Below are 23,137 nucleotides of genomic sequence, written 5' to 3'. Positions count from 1 at the left end.
GATGCTAAAGAACTGAGTTTAGTGCCAGATCTAGTACTTCCACCAATATATTGAGACTAGTTGTCCTAAAGCCTATATCACAATGTTTTACAGAAGAATGACGGGATATGTCAATAATGGCCAATTATTAATCAATTGCTTCCAGGATAGTTTGATCGAGTCAGTTGCCAAATGGTACAAATAGCTAAGCCGTGCGAAAATTAACTCATGGAAAGACTTGGCACAGGCTTTCATAAAACAATACAACCATGTGACTAACATGACACCCAATAGAATTACGCTACAAATCATCTAAAAGAAACAAAGTGAAAGCTTCAAGCAATATGCTCAGAGATGGAAAGGAGGTGGTAACACAAGTTCAACCACCTCTTCTAGAGAAGGAAACAACAATGCTTTTCATAAATACTCTGAAAGCTCCGTTCATTAACCATATGTTGGGAAGTGCTACCAAGAGCTTATCAGATATAGTAATCTTCAGAAAACTGATTAAAAATACAGTAAAGAGTGAGAAAATAGACGCGGGGGAAAACGCTAAAAGATCAACCCTAAGAAAGAAGGAAAATGAAGTGAACACCGCGAGTGTGTATAACAAAAATTATTCAAAATCGATCACTGTGGGCCAACCAAGGACCGCAACAACCAGCCATCAAGGCCCATTAAGGCAAGAATCTAACTCAAGTTCGAACACGAAAAAAATCCAATTCACACCCATCCCGATGACATATAGGGAGTTATATCAGAATTTGTTCGATGCGCATGTGGTATCACTGTTTTACTTAAAACTCATGCAACCTCCGTTCCTAAAGTGGTATGATGTGAATGCTCAATGCGAGTACCACACAGGAATAGTAGGACATTCAATTGAAAATTACCTGCATTTAAAAAGTTAATTGAAAGGTTCATCAAGATAGGGATTGTAAGGTTCGATGATCCATCGGGACCTAATGTGGCAAGAAATCCGTTACCCAGTCATTTAGATCAAGGGGTAAACGCGATAATTGAGAGTGGAGAAAAGAGGACCAAAATCGATGTTGTGGAGGTGAAATCCCCATTAAAATGGGTCTTGCAAGAAATAATAGACGGATGATTAATTATGCAAGATTCAGAGGAGAGACCCAAGTGAGTGAGGAGCTACTGTGAATTTCATGCTAAAGAGAGTCATGAGATCTAAGAGTGTGTTAAGTTCAGCGCTCTAGTGCAAATTCTGATGGATAACAAAGAAATCAAATTTTATAAAGATGTCAAGGGCTTAGAAGGAGGAGATGTGTGTGCCTCAGAAGAAGGATCGATGGAGAAGGTTTAAAAAGTTAACCATTCGATGGTGATTATTTCTCTACCAAGAAGTAATGAGGCGAGAACATAAACTATGCCAAAAGTCATAATTTAGAAACCTATGGCTTTTCCCTACAGGGATAGCAAAAAGGTTTCGTGAAATTATAACTACAACGTGATGATCCGAAGAGAGGATAATGCGGTTAACACTTCAGAAGAGGGCCAGGATGTTGGTTTCTACAGACGCAGTGAGAGGCGATATGACCTTGCAAATACAATAATCGAGCCCGTTAAAGGAAAAACCTTGGTGGTTAAACACAAGAAAGAAAAGACGGCTAGACTTGAATCACCTGTTAATGAGCCGATAATTGCAAATAAGGCTAAGAAATTTCTAAAATTCTCGACGCATAGCGAGTATAGTGTTGTAGATAGCTACACAAACAACCAGCTCGCATATCGGTATTAGCCTTGCTCTTAAGATCAGAAACGCGTCATAGCGCATTGATGAAGGTGTTAAATGAAACTTATGTCGCTGATGATATCTCTGTGAAAAGCTAGACCGTCTGTTAACAATCTGAGTGTCAATAATTTCATCTTTTTCAATGACTATGAAATACTGCCAGGGGCATGGGATCCACGAAGGTTCTACACATCACTACCCGCTGCAAATGATATACGTTGTCAGGAGTGTTAATCGACAATGGATTTGCACTGAACGTCTTGCCTCTATCCACATTGAATAGATTGCCAGTGGATAGCTTTCACATGAAGATATGCCAAAATATAGTAAGAGCACTTGATGGTACGGAAAGAAGGGTAATGGGAAGGATTGAAATACCTCTCTTAATTGGCCCAAACACATATGAGGTAGACTTTTTGGTGATGGATATCAAGCCCTCTTATAACTACTTGTTGAGTAGACCTTGGATTCCCTCAGCTGGGGCAATGCCATCGTCATTATACTAGAAATTAAAGTTGGTAACGGAGGGTCAACTGGTGATGATAAACGCTAAAGAGGATATCATTGCATCCATAACTAGTGACGCACCATACATAAGAGCGGATGATAAGGCAATAGAATGTTCCTTTCGGCCACTGGAATTTGTTAATGCAACTTTCATTGTCGAAGGAAACAAAATCCCAGAACCAATAATATCTAAAACCACAAAGATGGGTCTGCAGTTGACAGTTGGAAAATGAGCCTTACTTGGAAGAGGACTCGGAAAATACTTTTAAGAGAGAGTCGAGGCACCAATACTGATGGACAAACGAGACCGTTTTGGTTTAGGATACAAGCCAGATGCGAGGCAAAAAAAGAGGGAGCTAGAGAAAAAATAAGAAAGAAGAAGAGCGCAACTGAGTGGGGGAGAGGTCAAATGGGAACCGATGACCTTTCCCTATATATCTAAAACGTTCGTGTCAGGGGAAATCATTTATCCTAAATGAAAGACATCAAGAAAAGAAACTGCAAAAGAAATGTTGGAAAACTTGAGCATGAATGCTACATCCGAAGAAGGAATTGGGGAAAACCTGTCAAGCATTCGTCGTTATATCCCCAAAAGTGTTCTGAACAATTGGATTGCGGAAGAGATCCCTGTAATTTTTAGAAATAATTCAGAGTAATGTTTAAAACACACTTATTGCTCTAAGCCTAGGAGCAATAAAAATCCTTTTGTGAAAAAGGCATATGTTCAACATCTTTATTTCAATAAAATGCATCTTTGTGTCTCATTTTGGGCAAATATTCTTTTATTTTTTCCATTTCATTCATACTCATACCACACAGATAATTATTCTTGGATTCATTTATTTTTTGGGTCTTCCTTCGTTCCTATAATAGGTCTCCAAATATCAATGATATGAGTAATGCTGCTACTAACTCAGAATCTCCTTTTGGACAAGATATGTGGCTAGAGGAACCTCAAGATTTTGAAGATGATCGAGATTGTAACCTATCTCCTGATTTGTTAAGGATGGTAGAACAAGATGAGAAACAAATCCTACCTTACAAAGAGTCAGTAGAAGTTGTGAGCTTAGGAGACAAACAACAAAAGAAAGAGGTGAAGATCGCGGCTTGCATCACTGTAGAGAAAAAGCAAGACCTCATTGAATTACTCCAAGAATTCAAAGATGTTTTTGCATGGTCGTACCAAGACATGCCTCTTCTAAGTACTGATATCGTGGTACATTGACTCCACATAAAGGAAGAATGCAAACCGGTTCAACAAAACTCCGAAGGATAAGGCCTGACGTCCTGTTAAAAATAAAAGAAGAGGTTAAGAAGCAATTCGTCGCTGGTTTCGTACAAGTGGTTAAATGCTCGGAATGGGTAACCAATATAGTCCTCGTCCCTAAGAAAGATAGAAGGGTACAAATATGTGTAGACTACAGGAATTTAAACAAAGCCATCCTAAAGGACAATTTTTCGTTGCCCTACATCGACACCTTAATAGACAACACAACAGGTTATTCACTATTCTCCTTCATGGATGGCTTCTTTGGATACAACCAAATAATGATGCATCCTGAGGATATGGAAAATACCACATTCTTAACCATGCTATAAAGTGATGCCATTTGGACTGAGAAATACGGGAGCGATGTATCAAAGAGACTTGGTAACTTTGTTTCATGATATGATGCACAAAGAAATAGATGTTTATGTTGATGATATAATTGCAAAATCTCGAACAGGAAAGAAGCATGTGCAAGTCCTGAGAAAACTGTTATTAAGGTTGAGAAAATTTTAGCTAAAGCTCAATCCAACAAAATGTACCTTCGGGGCTAGGTCGGAAAAATTGTTAGGTTTTGTAGTCAGTAAAAAGGGGATCGAGATCGACTCGGATAAAGTCAAGGCTATACAGGATTTGCCTCCGCCACGCACTCAAAAAGAGCTCCGGGGTTTCTTAGAAAGATTAAATTACATAGTCCGATTCATTTCACAACTAACCGAGAAATGTGACCCCATATTCCGTCTCCTTAAGAAACACAATCCAGGTGTATAGGATGAAGAATGCCAGAAAACTTTCTATAAGGTCAAATAGTACCTGTCCAATTCCCCAATGCTGATGCCACCTAGTCTAGATAAGAAACTGATACTGTACTTGGCAGTATTTGAGAATTTTATGGGATGCGTGCTGGGTCAACATGATGAGTTAGGAAAGAAAGAAAAAGCGATATACTACCTTAGTAAGAAGTTCACTGAATGTGAGACAAGATACTCACCGATTGAAAAGTTGTGTTGCGCTTTAATCTGGACACCCCAGAGACTGAGACAATACATGCTGTATCATACGACCTGGCTAATCTAAAAAATGGACCCCCTAAAGTACATGATGGAGTCAACTGCTCTGAATGAAAGAATGGCTTGATGGCAAATTCTGCTTTCTGAATTTGATATAGTCTATGTGAACCAAAAGGCAGTAAAAGGGAGTGTAATAGCATATTTCCTAGCCAGTAGAGCTCGAGAAGATTACGAGCTTTGAATTTTGATTTCCTGAATAAAAATCTGATATATGTTGCAACCATAGAAGAAAATGCTTAAGACGAACATCATTGGAAATTAAATTTTGATGGAGCTTCAAACGACATGGGTAATAGAATCAGAGCAGTCCTAGTATCCCCAAACGGAGATCATTATCCCTTTACTAGTAAATTGGATTTTGATTGCATGAACAATATGACAAAATACAAAGCTACCAGATACAAATCTTATCTCCCTGAAGTTGCAGTAGATCAGATTGAAGATAGTTAATCATATTTCCCTGAAGTTGTAGTGGAATAGATTAAAGCTACAAGTTATAAACTTTATCTCCTTGAAATTGCAGTGAAGCAGATTAAAGCTACAAATCTTATTTTCCTGAAGTTGTAGTGGAACAGGTTAAAGCTACAAGTTACAAATCTACTTAAAGTTGCAGTGGAGCAAATTGAAGTTACAAGTCTTATCTCCTTGAAGTTACAGCGGAGTAGATTGAGACTAAATCTCATACCTTTGAAGTTGCCGTAGGTCAGATTAAATTTACCATAGCGAATCTACCTGAAGTTGTAGTGCAGCGGATTAAAGTCACAAACCTAATCTCCTTAATGTTGCAGTAGAGTAGATTGAGGTTACGAATCTTATCTCTCTGAAGTTGTAGTAGAGCAGATTAAAGATAACATTATCTCCCTAGAGTCACAGTGGAGCAGATTGAAGCGACAAAGAGGAGAACCAAAGAGGTCGAAATTCGGCGAGACCGGACAAAATTGACCATTCTTAAAAGTCTTTACTCTATTCTTGTTACACGACAACAAGTAAAGGCGGGCAGTTGTAGAGACCCAATTTAACCCGAGCTCAAACAGAAATCAAATAAAATAAATAAAACCAAAAAAAAAAATCAAAAGTCCATTACAACAGTCCATAATGCCCAAATATACAAACCCTAACCCAATAACCCCGAGGCCCAAACTACCAGTGGCCTAAAAGAACTTTTTAGAAATAGAAACCCTAATCCCTAGTCTGCGCACTGCCGCCTCCACTTCGCCAGCAGTCTCATTGCCTGAGGTCTACCACTGCAAAAAAGGAAGAATAAGGAAAACAACAATAACACGCAAAAGAAACAGTAGGAAAAAATAGTAAAAAGAAACAATGTATAATGGCTATAAAAGCCAGAGAACAAATTGTATTGAGCAGATTTTTTTTACACAGAGAAAAAGTACAAAAAAACAATAAAAAAGACAGAAATTAGATATTAACACTAAGCAAAAAGGTGATTTATTTTCTGTTTTATTTATTTATTTTATTTGAAAGCAAAAATAAATATAATATAAAAAAGAAAAAAATGGCCTTTCACTTGGTTCTATTTCGCGCCGCCGACAGGAGCCTTGTCTCCTCTGATCCTGAAAGTTGTCAAACCCACTAGGGTTTCTCTTCAGGCTTCAATATAGGGGAATACAAAAAAGGGCAAACAGAAAAAGGAAAAAACCAAAGCTTTTTGTTCTTTTATTATTATTATTATTATTTAAGGCTTTTGGCTTTGGATCCTGGCTTTGGGAGCCGAAATGCCAAAAAAAGGTGTTTGGCATTTTTCAACCACCGGAAACGACGTAGCCCATCACCGACGACTGGTGGTTGTTGTGGGGGATCGCCGAACCTGATGGTCGACCTAAGAGGGCTGTTGAGAGAAAAAAGGGATGGGTATTCAGTTTTTTCTAAAAGGGGTCTGAAGTGATTTTTTTTTTGTATTTATAGGTCTCTTGCACAACATTGTTTTGGGCTTAAGCTTAAGATGCCAAAACGGCATTGTTTTGAAGCATGACCCGGAAACTGACCCGACTCACCTTAAGATCCGTGCTTTTTTTTAAAAATGTTCTATTTGCGCCTTTGGTCCTTCCAGTTTTGTGGTCTGCTTCAATTTGTCCTATTTTATTTTTTTATATTTTCTATTTTTCTATTTAATTTCCTTTTATTTTCATTTTGGTCCATGGACCATTTTAAGAGATGGATGCCTGAAACGGTGTCGTTTTAGCCGACCCGATTGCCCAATCCGAACCGCCCCGAAGATCCGCGTGTTTCTAAGGGGGGATATTTGCAGCTTTAATCCTTCCTTTTTTAAATCCTGTTCAAATTGGCCTTATTTCTAGATTTTTAATTTTTAAAATTTATCCACTTAATTTTATCTCTTTTTCATTTTAGTCTTTTGGTTTTTTAAATACTTCTGGAAACGGTGCGTTTAATAAGTTCGGGATAATTTCCTATTTAGCCCCTGTTATTTTTCGCGTATTATAATTTAGTCTTTTATTTTTATTTTATCTTGATTTATCCATTTAATTTCATTTAAATTACGATTTAGTCCTTTATTTTTACCCTTTTATAAACCTGCTTTTCTTTGTATTTATTTATTCATTTATTATTTCTTTACTTTTTTACATATTTAAAATTATATTTTTACGTTTCCTTTTCAATATGCATTTATTTTCTTCTTTGTTGCCCCAATTATTATTATTATTATTATTATTATTATTATTATTATTATTATGGTAACTAGTATAATTATTGCTATTATTATTAAATTGTTATTTTACTATCATTATAGTTGTATTATCATCACTCATTAGCATAGTATTTTCATTTCTATTTTATTAATTGATTTACTTACTTATCATTTTAATGTCATCTTCTTTTTTTATTCGTTACTATATTACTTTCTTGTGCTAATATTCGTACCAAGTATCGTGTTTAAACATATTTATCCATTTTCATACTATACCTGAATAAACTAAATATACATCACTTTAAGTGTCACATTAATTTTTGCTCGATGCATAAAACAGAGAATTTCAAAACCAAAGCAACGTTCTTATTTAGAGATTCAAGAAGTCATGCATTAACTTACGGGGTTTGACTTTCTCTTTGAACCTAGATAACTGAACATTCCTTTTAAAACTAAAACACATGAGATTTAATTAATAATGAGCAAGCTTATATTTGAGGATTCAAGACGTCGTGTCCTAACTTACAGGACGTGACCTTTTTGTTTACCTCGAGATAAGAAGCCCTTTTATGTGTGTTTTGATTCACTTAGGTGATTCTAATTAAAGGTGGGATCATGTTTTTAATTTTATTCAAATTTTTAATTCTCGACACTAGGACATCAATTAATCAACTAGGTACCAATTTTGGGCATTACGAGGGTGCTAATCCTTCCTTATGCGTAACCGACTCCCGAACCCATTTCCTAGATTTTGTAGATCGAAAAATATCGTTTTAATAAGTCTAATATGAGTTTTAAGGTGATCCAATCATACCTAAATAAAAATGATTGGTGGCGACTCCATTTTTGTTTTTTAAAATAAAAAGTCGATTTCAAAAAAAAGTTTCGACAAAGGGGATCATGCTAAGGGGAAGCTTTGGTTGATTGTTTATTAAGTTCCCTGTCTTAATATTATTTTGTTCAAAAAATTATCAAAGGGGAGAGTATTGAAATATTTGAAGTTGCTGTAATGTGTCATATTTGGAAAATTGACAATTTATTGAATCATATCTTTGGGTTGTGTTGATATCATGGAATTATTCAAGCACATAAATGAAGATCAATTCATTAGGAGAAACATATCTAGAGGATCAGATAATATATATCGAATCCTTTAAATCAAGGAAGTTGGATAAAATTGAAACTTAAAGACTTATCTGCCAACAATCCTTTTTACTTTGGTCATTAATATTATATTGTATTTAGCTATTTTAGTTGTTGTTTAAAAGGGATTATAATTGATCTTCATTATATTAGCAAGTCTCAAAATGTTATATAATCGAGAGACTTGTATAGGTGAATGTATAGAGTATTGAGAACACTTATTTGTTCAGATAGGAATGTTCCTTGTAAGTGAGCATTTTTATTGTTAAAACTTTGTGTGTTTGGTTTTACAAGTTAAGTTCTTAGGGGAGAATTTAGCAGTAAGAGGTTTAGTCTTTAAAATACAAAAGTAAGGATTCTTCACTCAGGTGTACTAGAGCTAGAATCACTGGCTATATTTGTTTCAAAGATAATGGATTCATCTCACTGAGTTAAGCTCTGCAGACATAGGAAAATCAAACTACATAAACAACTTTGTTATCCCATGTTTTCATTGTGGCTATCGCAGTTATTGCAGAAGTGCCCACTTCTGCAATCAGTTTTGCTCACTTTGCTTCTTGTAAACTTAACAACTGTTTTAGGTCAATGTAAATACATTCGTGCATACTTGAAACATAGAATCATTACAGTTCACATGGTGCCCATTTTCGTGCCAAAACGAGGAATTACAAATGCTTTAGAAGGAATACATGCTTTTAGTGCCAAAAGAAAGAATTTGACATGTTTTTCATACCATAAAAGACAAGTTTCCTGAGATTAAGATACAAAGAAAGTTTTTTTTTATCACAATAATAAACAAGTTATTTTTTATCAAAATCATAAACAAGTTAAATAACAATTTGGTCAGCAAGGTAAGACGACCGAGTCCAAAATGAGGAGCAAAATTACCACACCAAAATGCGCAACACAAGGAGCTTAAGTATCAAGAGAAGCCATGCAAGGGAAATGTTTACAGAAGTAGATATTGTTATGTTTATGTCTTGTAAACTCGCCTCATGATACAGTGCTCTCACAAGGTGTTCCATGAGCTAAGATAATTTGTGACAACAAGTTTTGTTACTCAAGGCTAGGCCCACAGCTAGGAGAGCACACCCCTAAAGGTAGGGGTGCGCAAAATTCGGGTAAAACCAAAAAAATTCGGTTAACCGACCGAATTCGTTAATCGGTCGGTTAACCGAATTTTTTCAGTCGAGGATCGGTTAATTATCTTTTGATTTTTCGGTTAACGGTTAATTCAGTTTGAAACCGGTCGGTTAACCGAATTTTTTCGGTTTAACTGAAAAAATTAATAAATAAAATTATAATATATAAATAGGCTCACTATTCACCTAAACTCAATCCAAACTCAAGTATTCAACCCAACCCAATTACCCAACCCAATTACCCAACCCAATCATAAAAATTACAAATAATTTAATAAATAAAAATAAAATTCTAAAACTAAAACTAAAACTAAAGTCTAAAAGTCTAAAAATATTTTAATTATGTAGTGATTCAATTCGGTTAATTCGGGTAATTCGGTTAATTCGGTTAATTTGGGTAATTCGGTTAATTTTTAACCAAAAATAAAAAATATATATAATTTTTGGTTAACCGAGTAAATTAACCGAAAAAATTTCGGTTCGGTTAAATTTTTTTTGAAAAAATTTCAGTTCGGTTAACGGTTAAAAATTTTGAAAGGTCGGTTAATTCGGTTAATGTTATTTCGGGTCGTTTAACCGGTCGGTTAACCGAATGAACACCCCTACCTAAAGGGACCACACCTTTGACAAAGACATCATGCCTACCGTATGTAAAATTTACTCATTGTCTTGACATGACGACTCATACTTAAGAGGAAGTGACTTCAATAAACCAACTGAGTTTTAAGGAATATGAAGTCAATAGGAAAAAAACATGTGGTACCTCGAGAAGGAACAATGATTCCCTTTAAAAGATCCCTCAAGAACGAGGGATAGGGCACTCTCTCTCTTTCAACTGTCGTCTCCCAACTTCCTCCATTTCTCATACTTATTATATTACCTACAACTCTCCACCCACTAAGTGGACCGTCCTCAATCACCGTCATCTCTACTTTGTATCGAAAATTCAAATTTCAACTCAGTTGAATCTTTTTATGATACCCAAAACAAGATTTTGCAATGCATACACAAAGTAAATGAGTGCAAGTTTCAACAAAGTGTATATAATTATACTAGCTAAAGGTTTCTCCTTCCTTTTTAGCTTTGGCTTTCGCATGTAGTCTCTGATTTCTCCTTGCTCTCTTGCCTTATCTAGTGGTGGCTCCTTGCCATTCTCTTTTCTTTCAGCTTTGATTTTTTCTGGTTTTCTCTTACTTGGAGCTCTTTCTTTTTCCTTTTTTTTTTCTCTCACCCTTGAGCCCCCTTAAGCTTGGGCTTTTTAAAAGCCAATTTTTCTTCTTTTATTTTCCCTCTTGCCATTGTTGAAATTGGCCAACCATGCTGCTGTTACATGTTTTGTTTGAAGTGCATGCAGCTTGATGACATGTTTGCAAGACGATACTTCTTTGTAATAGCAAGGTTTTCTTTAGTTTCTTTGTTAAGCTACTTAATTGAAAATGAACTAAGTTGGTATTGTTTTGATGTTTTTAGGTGCTGATTGACATAATCAGCTTGTGTGCAAGTTAAGTTTTACTTGTTTCGAAGTAAAACTAGTGGTAGTAGGTAGTATTTGGTGATGTATTTGACTATATATATGTTGTTTTTCTAGTTGAATGAATAAGTTGAATGAGCTATCAGCCATTAGCTCTCTTGCTGCACGTTTGTGAGCAAGTAAATTGTTCTTTGTTTCTTCCTCATTTGTTCTCTGTCTTGTTCTCTTTTTTTTGCTGCTGCCAATGTTCCAACAGCCATGTTGCTTCTCTATCACGTTTAATTTTTGTACCTTTTCTCTACTTTCACATGGTTATTCCTTGCCTTGTCTTGTACCCTCTCTTTGCTTTTAATTGTTGTCCTTTTTGTTCCTTCCCTTTGCAAAATATGGCCGCCATCTTTACATGCATGGTCATCTCTTTTATATGTTATACTAATAACAATCACAAATAAATAAAAATTAAAAGTCAAAGTCAAAATCAAAATCAAAATCAAAGTCAAGCCCCCCGAAATTTGAAACAAAAATTAACTTGGATTTTCAAAATTGAAGCTGAAAATTTTAATTATATGGATTACAACACCTATAAATTAGTGTCCTTTTTCATTATGAATAAAAACGGTTTGAAAGCCATGTATGGAAAGCAGTTAAAACTTACCATAAATAATATTAACTTGGTGGCTTTAGGAAGATGAGCAGATTTTTTGGTGCTAATATGGTTTTCCCCTCATTAAGGAAAGTTATGTTTTGTTGGTCAACACAGCCTTGAGTTATCTGGCTCACCCTAGTACCTGATTCTTTCATAATAATCTATCAGAAAATGGCTTATTTTCCCAATTTTGCCAGATAAACTGCCAAAAAGAAGAAAACAAATGTTAACTTTCCGGTTCAAACATATTATCTCAAATGGTATATATATTCACCCAACTCATTCTATTTTTCTATAATTCTTAAGCTCCTATTCCATTAAAAAATGCAGTTTTTCAATTTCTTCCTCAACAGTAGTGTGCTGGTTTTAGTCCTGTTGATGTCAACCAAGACAGATGGTCAAGTTAGACAAACTATCATAGTAGATCAATCAGGCCATGGGAGTTTCACCACTATTCAAAATGCCATTGATTCTGTTCCATCAAACAATGAAGTTTGGACACTTATTCATGTTAAAGCCGGTATCTACAAGTAATATATTTACCGCTGAAACTCTTTGGTATATATATATATATTTGCGGACCAATGAAGTGGTTTATTTATAGCTCTAATCTTATGCTTTAATATTTGTTTAGTGAAAAGGTGACTATCCCTAGAGATAAACCAAGAATTCTTCTTCAAGGAGAGTCAGACAGTTCGACAATTGTCCAGTTTGGAGATGGGGGTGACTCCATTAGAAGTTCTACACTCTCTTTGTATGCTGACGATTTTGTTGCCATGGATATAACATTCAAGGTCTAGCGGCTTAACTTTTTGCACGTGCTAGTCTAAAAATATTCACAATTATATTGAACAAATAACCTTTTTTGTTTGACAGAATACTTACAATCTTGAACCTGGAAAACCAATTACATGGGCACCAGCAGCTCTGATCAATGCAGACATGGCTGCATTTTATCGATGTGGGTTTGTAAGTGTACAAGATACACTGACAGATTCAGAAGGTCGTCATTACTTTGAAAATTGTTATATTGAAGGTGCTGTTGATTTCATATGGGGAAACGGAAGATCAATTTACCAAGTAGGCATTTACTCGGTTATAACCACACGAATCTCTCTCTCTCTCTCTCTCTCTCTCTCTCTGATTGAGGTATATTTACACTCAAAGTTTCATGTAGGGATGCAATTTAAATGTAACGGCATCGGCTCAACGTAGCGGCATGGCGGCTTATATCACCGCTCAAGCTCGGGATAGCATAGTTGATCATAGTGGTTTCGTGTTCAAAGAGGGATGGATATTCGGAACAGGTCCTGCTTATCTAGGAAGAGCATATAAACCTTATGCCAGAGTATTGTTTTACCGCACGAGGATGTCGGGTATCATCGTACCACAGGGTTGGGCAGCATGGAATTATGTTGGGAAAGAGTAAGATTTTTAGGCCTTGGAAAATTGTTTATCTTTGTTGGAACTAATGATTCAATTAAGCATGGTTAGTTTTTGATAGTTTCATTGATAAAATTTGTGCAGAAATAGTATAGTTTATGCAGAAGTAGATTGTACAGGAGCAGGGGCAAACAAGTCGAAGCGTGTGGCATGGGAGAAGAAGCTGTCGTCTAAGGATTTGAGCTATTTATTAAATATCAACACGTTCATAAACAATGGAGGCTGGATCCAAAGACAACCTAAGGGAGGCTCTTAAATATATATATATATATATATTCCATATAACACGTGTTGCTTAGATACGTTTTGGTTTGTTAGCTAATTTTGTTGGAGTTCAAATTTTTTTCTTCCTTTTTTAAAGTTTTGTTTCGAATCCAATGTTGATGAATCTAAAATTTTTTATCCGTTTTTATTTATCACCTTTGATTTCGCAATTTGTGACCCTCAGCACCTTCATCATCATCATGGCCCTCACCTCAAGTTCAACCCCTCCCCTCAAATAATCGCTTAAAGGCTAGGCTAAATCGAGACTTATCCAAATTTAATTTGATTCAAATTAGAAATTTAATTTTATTTAAGTTTATTCATATTTATAAATAATTAATTTAAACTTAATTTAATATCACTTATATTAGTTTTTAATTTTTTTAAAATATTTATATTATTTTTAGTTTAATATTTAATAGTTTTACATATCTTTTTGTTTATTAATTTTTATATAGACATTATAACATTTTTTTAATATTTTCATCATAATATTATATAGGGTAAATATATATTTTGCCCCCTAAAATTTTCCATTTATACCTAGCTGATACTCTTTTTTGGACCTAGTTGATACTTGAACTTGTATTCCATCAACAATGGTAGTATCTTCACGCTAACACTATTAATTTGTGCTGACGTGGCACTGGTAACCAATATAGCAATGACACATGGTAATGCTACATGGCAAAACATAAATAAAAAATTTTAAAATGTGTAAATTAATAAAAAAAGTACACTTTTTTTCAACATCAAGTTTGAACCTAGACTAATATATGTCCAAATACATCTGAATCTAGACACCTGTTTGTCTAAATTCATTCCAAATGTATTGTTAGCAAGTTTGTATATTTTTAATACATAAAATTACTAAAATTATATATCAAATGAGTCTAGACAAACAGTTGTTCAAATGCATTTGAATCTAGACAGTAATCTGTCTAGGTTTATTCTTGATGTGAAAAAAATTACTTTTTTTTATTAATTTATATATTTTAAATATTTTTATTTCATTATTTATGTTTGTCAAGTGGCATATTGAGAGGTTGTCAGGTGTCACAGCCAGATTGGCTATTAGCGCCACATTAGCACAAACTAACCATGTTAGTGCAATGGTATCAACCTAGGTAACGGAATATAAGTTTAGGTACCAACTAAGTTAAAAAAAATAGATATTGGTCAGATACAAATGAAGAAGTTCATGTGGTAAATTTTATATTAAACTCATATAATATTATGCTGCAAACATTAAAATAATTTAAGGGTAAACTACATCGTTAATTAGTCACTATACTATGGGCAAGTTTTTGTTTTGGTCACTTAAAAAAGTTATAAGTTGGTCATTAAACTATTCAAAAGTTTTCATTTAAGTCACTGGGCTATTAAAATCGATGCTATATGACTATTTCTGTTCACATTGCTTGCACTAATTGCAAGTTCTTTTTCTCATTCTCTTCTATAGTTTAGTTTTGGATATCATGAATCTATGAACCAAAATTCTAACAACTTTTTTCTCTAATCTTCGACACTGATCGTCAGATCTATTTAGATCTAAGGTATGTTCTTCTACTCATTGATGGGTATTGATCCACCATACCGATTGTCAAATTGTTGCCATTAATCCACAAACAATCAGAGCCAAAATTTAGGCAAATCCGACGGTCAAAATGGATATTGAACAGATTCTAGACCCCCACTTACCATTAATCCTCAAGGTCTCTACAATCACCTCTTTCTTCAATTTCATCAATATATTTTCTTTCACCTTTGCTGCACAACAACCACGTCCAAAAAATTCTAAGTCATCCTTTATAACTCATAGTCCAGTTCCTTCTAGTAGACTTTTACACCTAATTAAAAACTTTCGATAAGACTAGAACCCTACAATCCAAAACAATCTCTACTTCAAGCTGGAAAGATTCATTCAACTTGGTTGTTGAAAGTGACTGCCAGTGTGTTGTTAATTGGCTTAAAGATCCTTCTAAAGCCCTTGGGTACTTAAAAATACCATATGAACAGTTCATCATACCAAAGCTCAACATAGAGGCACCCCCTTTCACTTTGATTTTCATTTAAGAAATTATATATCTCACCAATATCAAGTTTGTGGCATGGAAGAAATGGGATCAACCATATACATATATTTGAAGTAAACAAAGACTGAAAGACAAAATTGAGTTTGGAATTAGGGTTTTTCCGACAGGCTGACAGTTGCCATAAATAGATAAAAGATACTTAGCTACCTGCACAACCAATGATCTATAATTGCTCAATGACTGCAGCATCCAATAACAATAATGTCTTCTCAAACTGATTTTTTTCTCCTCTAACTGCACTATCAAAGTAGATAAGTTTTAAAAAAACAAAAACTTTAAACAGAAGAGGAAGATAAGGGCACGAATGTATGGATGTGTGTGTGTGTGTGTGATATGAGTAAAGTAGATCTTGTTACAATCTTTTCAATCACAATATTGTAAATCCTTTCAGCTAAAGGAATCAATGATATAGTAAGACCATAGGATGATGGTGAACAACAAGTTACTTGCTTGCATGCTTATAGGTACATATCTCATATATATATATATATCATGGCAGGCAAAGCAGAAAAAATTCAATCAATGAAGTACCAATCACCTTGACAACAATTTTTGAACCTCATGGGGCTGAATTGGATCTTCTAATTTATTAATACTCAATATGAAAAGACAGAGAATCCATAGTAGATATATAATTTGTAGATAAGCAAAAACATTGCCGAAAATCAAATGAAAAATGTAAGGATCCAATTGGCCTAATAGAAGAACACGTGATGATGAGAGTTAAAAAGGGGCAATTCGATCAGGAGAGTTGATCCTCGATATCAAGTTCCTCGATCAGGTTCACATGGTTGAGTAGGGGACTGAACATATCAATGTCCGAGCACTTGTTGGGAAGTTTAGGGTTCTCAACGGTGTGTTTTGTAGTTGGAACTTTACGAGCAATGACCACTGAATTAATAACTTCATCAGTAGGATGGAATACGGAGAGGACCTCAAATCCTGTTAGATCACAAGGATCAACAACTGGATAAAGGAAAGCCCTAGCACCATGAGCACTCCTCAGCATTAAAACTGCCCCGGGGGCCATATACTTAGCCAAATGATCAATGACTCGAACTTTAGCATCCTTGTCCATCCCTACAAGAGCCGCCAAGAAAACAACATCATAGTCTTTCAAAGCATATGTAACATCCATTATGTCCGTGGTGTGAAAGAACATTCTTTCAGATAAATCAGGGTCGGATGAAACCAATTGAAGAGCCTTGGAATTTGCTGAAGGGTCAATATCATAGTTATGGAAAGAGGTGGTAGTGAGATGGAAAGAAGCCAAGACAATTGAAGTGAGAGGAAGAGGACCAGAACCCACAAAGGCAACTTTGATAGGGACATAATCTGAGCAGTGTTTTTTAAGAATATCGAATTCAAGTAGGCTAAGCTTAAGATAGTTAGAATAGTAAGGGAAAATGTTGAGATGGTGAAGAGGGTTTTCATAGGATCCTAAGATGGTTGAGAAATGGCTCTCAAGGAGACCCTCAGCTTCCCCACATAGTCGAATCAACTTAAACCTGATTTCTTGAACTCTTTTGCAGAGCTTGGTAACATCAATAGGGCTTGGTGGCATGCATGTGAGGACAAGTTGTGTGAAGAGCATGTTGACATCCTTGGAAGGTTTGAGACTCTCGAGGCTCGAGATTTGATCATACAACTCGCACACTTTTTGCACCAAAGGATCTTTCTCCCAAACCATGTCGACACTATGAGGAAGCTATAGAAACACTCAATTTTAAACTCTTCAGAGAGCTAGCTAGAGAATGACAATCTCAGTACCTCCACTGGAGTCCTTATTTATGGCCAAATGTGGGACCACACCATGCTGAGGGTTATATTGTTTTTTAGCTTTTGTAACTTCAAATTTTAGGTTAACTTTTAACTTGGAGCATTAATTTACCAGGTTTCCGTCAAAAGAAAAGGATGGTCAGCTATGAAATATTGCTTCATATATATTTCTGGGTCTGATCATTTTGATGGATCCTTTTACGTATAATTGTTGAATTTACATGAAAATAACTAGATGGTTAATTTCTTGGGTAATCTTTATTTCCAAGACACCCATTTTAGTTTTTTTTCTTCACATTCTTTCTTATTTTGTCTTGTCAAATCCTTCAAATTAATTTCATAAATATATATTCTGCATAATTTTCATTTCACCATCCATTTAGCATTATCATCAGCTCGTTGAAAGTAGCTTGAAACACTATCCTTCCTTTGATATATATATATATATATATATATATGCAAATTGACAAGTTGTAGTGAATTACTTGGATTTTCATTTTTTTTTAATAACCCAAAATTTTATTAATAAAATACAAATATTACAAGCTAGCATAAAGCTAGAAGGTAACAATAGAAATATCACTTGAATTTTCAATTTGACAGACGTAAGCTCTATGTATCTTACTATGAACTCAGCATGCTGCCACAACACAATTGACCATATTGCAAATGTTCTTGATAAAATTAATAAGTTTTTCTTTCTCACTCTTTTATGTAAATTTCCACAACACACCCCATTCTATGATGGCAAGCTTATCGTAGGGTTAAACTAGATTAGTAAGTTGAATTGAAAATTGATATGTTCAATAATTTAACCGATACCATATAAATAGAAAAGGGATGAGTGGATTAAAAAAATCAGTCAAACTGATAAAGAATTTATCAAACCTATTAGAAAAACTTTAAGTTAATTTTGTTATTGTATTTCTATTTTTTATGAATTCTACGAAATTCTTTAAAAAATTTATATTATCATAATTGAATCTAAAATGAATAATATGATCCATTCAATCACCATCACAATTCTTACAACACTGATGACAGGAGACTTGGTCATTGGTTTCGTAAAATCTTATCAATATATGTATATATAAATATAAAAATATATTTCTTAAATAAATTGTTGTCCCTTCGTTATCCAAAGTGGAAGTTTGAAGGATCTTTTCCTTTAACAATCAAAACATATTAAAAACCGTGATTACATCTACAATATCTTATCACCGAGAAAGTAATTCACTACAAATTGAACCTCACAATAGTTTGGTTGCAATGTATTTGCACTGAAAATAAGTTCCTAAGATGAGTTAGATTTGTGCTCTCTTTATTTCATACAAAATCAAATAAATAAACATTATGGGCTTGTTAATTCCTAGCCATAGTGAACAATATATCCCTTTCAAATGATACTCAATTTCATTTCACAACTTTACATAGTTTTTTAATATTAATATCATTATAACTTCTTAAACAGGAGAATAATGCATTTCAGCGCACTCGAACCCACTTCCTCCTATACTGACAACAATACTAATGCCAATCAAGCTAAGACTTACAAAAAAACTTAAAACTACTCTATATGAATTGTAGCAATCAAGTTGTGGATATAGTTACAAAGTCATTGAGAGCTGCAGTTTCCCAATATTTGAGAAATTGCTTGGAGATAAAGTTTATAAAGAAATAAGTTTAAGGGGGCAAATGTTCAACTTTAAACTTGTCCCTTCATTATCCAAAGTGGAAGTTTGAAGGACCTTTCTCTAGAAACTACAAAAGGATCTTGAAAATTTATGTAAAACTCATAATTATAATATTGAAATTTGAATAGAATTTTTTTGGGTCTAAAAAAAATAAAAAAATAAAAAATTCAGTTTATCCTATAATTTTTAATATAAATATAATTCAACTCTGATATCTTAATACTCATATTCGAATTCGAGTACTCATAACATACAAAAGAAAATGTTGACATTTTAACGCCATGATATGAAAGTTATATACTTCCAATTTAAAAATTCAACCCTAGCTTTTGCCACTGAGAAGCAAACACTAGTAGTGCTTCCCTGTTTGATTTATATATATATAATATTGTGGTAATGCCCTTTTTCTTTCTTTTGTATTGAATGGTGATGAATTTGTGTTAAAGTTAGTGCATGTGATACCTTATCATTGCACTGCTACCTCTTCCTTTTGGCTTTGGAATTTTCTCCTTTGTTGAAGGTGCCCTCACAAATTAAGCTTTCACTGATCCAACATGTGACACATAATAAAAACTCTTTTATGGTAGATAAATAAATCATGATTGTACCTCCAAGTTTTCATTTTAAAACGTTTTTTTTTGTTTATTATTATAAATTGTTTTGACAAGTTATGTGATGACACTAATTCTACCAACTTTTTAATTTTTATTCAAATGATTCTTTTAGCTAAATTAAATTATTTTTCATGTTATTTTATGATAATTTTTTCAACAATATCATCTTTAGGGTTCAAACAAATTTTTAAGAGTACAATTTACCTTATTATTGTACTTAACTCTTGATAATTTATTTGATAATAATGTTCGTAAATAGGATTTTACTATTATTATTATTATAATTTGTGATACAAATTATTATCACATGATTCTTTTTAAAAAGATAAATTCATTAATTCATTTCATGAATGAGACAAAAACAAGCACTCGTTGTAAGTGATGAAGGTCAAGCTTCATCAATCCAACAAAAGTTTTAACCTTAGCAGCAAATGAACATTATGGCACATTGACAATTGGCTCTGTCATAACTCAAGTACCACATATTTGGAGTGATTACAAGCACTTAATACGACAAGGAAATGTAACACCCCAACCCGTATCCCTCGTCGGAATCGGGTTACGGAGCATTACCAGAGTTTACAGATCAAACAGACAGAAATTTCAACATTTCATATAACATAACATTCATGTCAGAAACCAATCAAACTCATACATACTGTCCCTTATTCGAGCCACTGAGGCCCAAAATATGCGTTAGAAATAAGTCGGGACTAACTCGGAAACTCAGGAAATTTTTTAGAATACATTAAAAATTTTCAAAGCTGCAGGGGTCATACAGCCGTGTGACTCAAATGGTCAATAGACACGCCCGTGACTCAAGCCATGTGGATATTCGAATTAGGGATACACGGCCATGTCCTAGCCCATGTCCGTACCCATGTAACTCTCTGAGTTGGTCACACGGCCAAGTCACATGCCCGTGTACTAGGCCGTGTGAGCATACTGACTTGCATTCTTAAAAGATACAGGGGACACACGGCCATGTCACACACGGTTGAGACACACGCCCGTGTCTCTGCCCGTGTGGACGAAAATATGCCATTTTACAAGCCATATTTCTCACCTAATTTGGTGTCAACCTACAATCAACATTATGCATATAAACAAGCCATATTATGGCATCCAAAACAAGCAAAATTAGGTCTTAAACATATAGTATATTCACATACAACCAATATGCCTTTAGGCACCTCAAATGGCAATTATAAACATGTTTAATCATGTAATCCATGTAACCAATAAATCAACCAACTTTTATGTATAATTGCATTAACACATGTAAATCATTTGCCAGAATTTAACATTTGGTACCAGTTGTATAACTTATTCAATAACATCAAATACATATACACTTACTATAACATAATATAAAATCACACCAAGTTATAAAACATAACTCATATGCATATTCAACTACTATTTTACCTTTCATCATTCAACCACAAATCATTCCACACATCAACATTATAAGGCAAATTGTGCACATACCAAAATACCAAAAAACAAGTCAAATAAGTGGCTTATCTCAACAAAACACATATATGCCAACATTTATCCAAAATAACCTATAAATGCCATTATAAACAAAATCAAAACATCCAAAAGTACCAATAGAACTGATGGATAGTGTGATATAACTCTGACAAGTTTCCAACTCAATCGAGCTTCCGATAATCTATGAAATAAAGGATAAACAACTACGTATGCAATGAATGCTTAGTAAGCTCGTACGAACTTTAAACATAATATTCCAATTCAATAATAAACTTTATATATTAAATATAAAGTTATGCCAATGCCTCAAGATTTATCAACTACATAACCACCAACTCATAAATGAGTAAGTCTATCAACATCATATATATATTCATTTCTAACTTAATAGGATGTTATAAACATTATACACCATCATTAACCTTTTCATAAAACTACGAATAACTTCCTTTACTTATTTTCCATTCTATTTACTAAACATAACTTAAATAACAACATCAATTAACTAATTAATATATTTATTCATAACATAGGTAAGTTCAACCATAACATACGTAATTTCTCATATATAAGTACATTATTCAACTCATCAATCCTTTTTCATCATATCATATTTCAATTATGAATTTACCGTTTCATTTGTATAATATTAGACATAAGCATATACATCAATCATAATCTCAAGCTTGACATAAGCCTAATCACCATCACCAATACACAAGTTAGTGCATTTATGTATATAACTCTTTTTCATGTTTCAAATCACTATCTCATTTTCAATTCTCATACAATATCATCCAATATCAATCATAATACCGTTTTATTTAATTACCCCTATTAACACGACTCGGGCTCGGACGGATACACGGATCCAACCAACACACCAGTTTGGCATCCAGTGCCTCATCAGATAAATCCGAAGTAATATGAGCCCAGATCTATATACATTTGACACCTAGTGTCTCATCGGTTAAACCAAAGTAAATTGGTACCTAGTGCCTCATTGACTCGAAGTCGAAGAAATTCCTGAACTCTTCCTATCCTATAGAATGCCATCTATTTTCGACTCAGCCCGATACAGTTAATAGGGTTTAATTTCACTTCCAAATATAACTAATATCCAATTATTATATTTGCACATATATATATATATATATTCCTTTCAATTCAAATAATCAACACATTCATAATTTATATATAAATTCAATCCATTTCAATTAACTATCAAATGTCAACCTTTTTAATTCATACATATTAGCACATCATTTCAACATCATTTTGTATTGTACTTAAATTACACATGCTAACATCTTTTATTTGATTAACAATGTCTCAATTCACACAATTGCTATATAAATAGGTATTCACATATCAAAACACAATTACTTATACATTGGAATTAGTCATTCAATAATTAACAAATATTTCAAATTCATTACATAGTTTACCTTATCGAGATTTTCCATACGAAGAACGACTTACGGATAAAAGTACATCATCAACAGAAGCTCATAGGGCTGATCCACCCAATCACTCCAAACAAAAAGTAAAACATGAGAGTTTGCAACAAATGTTGAACCCTGGTTTACTTGGGTAATATGTTGATGTCTCCCTCCAATACCACCATACACCAATTTACGAATGTAACACCCCAAATCCGGCCTAGACGTTATGGCCGAATTCGGTAATGTTACAATAAAAGTGTTTTGAAAATAGTGCAAATTCATTGAAGCTTTGTAACCCATTTTCGTTATTACAATTTTTATTGAAAACGTTATTTAATTAATTTAGTTGCCAAATCATAATTTACAACGGAAGTCTTAAAATCGTTATATTTTAGAAATCCAGCTCGTATTTTTAGAAAAATATTTGTTTTTGTAAAACTGAGATTTACAGTTAGATATCGCAAATATAGAAAAAAATGCATCCAAAACCAAATTAAAAACCAACAATCTGGTGAGTCCAATAAATACAAAACTCCCAAAAATAGTCCTTAATTTAATTAAAACCAATATTTAAGGTCAGTTTACAATCTCGTGGTCACCGTGAGACTCTGTTGCACTGTGAGTTTTCGTAAACTCAGTATGTAATCCAACAGAAATAGACA

At 33.9% G+C, this 23,137-nt stretch overlaps 2 protein-coding genes across 2 annotated transcripts; one reads left to right on the top strand and one right to left on the bottom strand.

The window, feature by feature from the left end:
• Nucleotides 1-2,748: 2,748 nt before the first annotated feature.
• Nucleotides 2,749-13,342, top strand: LOC105782036 (probable pectinesterase 29). The gene is made up of 7 exons (XM_012606537.2): nucleotides 2,749-2,891; nucleotides 3,113-3,248; nucleotides 11,974-12,173; nucleotides 12,278-12,437; nucleotides 12,520-12,723; nucleotides 12,821-13,068; nucleotides 13,171-13,342. Exons 1-7 carry the CDS (start codon nucleotides 2,749-2,751, stop codon nucleotides 13,340-13,342), a joined length of 1,263 nt encoding a protein of 420 aa, XP_012461991.2.
• Nucleotides 13,343-15,995: 2,653 nt separating this feature from the next.
• On the bottom strand, nucleotides 15,996-17,188 carry LOC105781107 (nicotianamine synthase). Its single transcript, XM_012605684.2, has one exon. The coding sequence runs from the start codon at nucleotides 17,134-17,136 to the stop codon at nucleotides 16,189-16,191; it is 948 nt and encodes a 315-aa protein (XP_012461138.1). The 5' UTR covers nucleotides 17,137-17,188; the 3' UTR covers nucleotides 15,996-16,188.
• Between the last annotated feature and the right edge of the window lie 5,949 nt (nucleotides 17,189-23,137).

Source organism: Gossypium raimondii, chromosome 13 (genome assembly GCF_025698545.1).
Source record: "Gossypium raimondii isolate GPD5lz chromosome 13, ASM2569854v1, whole genome shotgun sequence".
Classification (NCBI taxonomy): domain Eukaryota; kingdom Viridiplantae; phylum Streptophyta; class Magnoliopsida; order Malvales; family Malvaceae; genus Gossypium; species Gossypium raimondii.
Note: the sequence above shows the minus strand (reverse complement) of the source record. Positions and strands in the feature narration are given on the sequence as shown.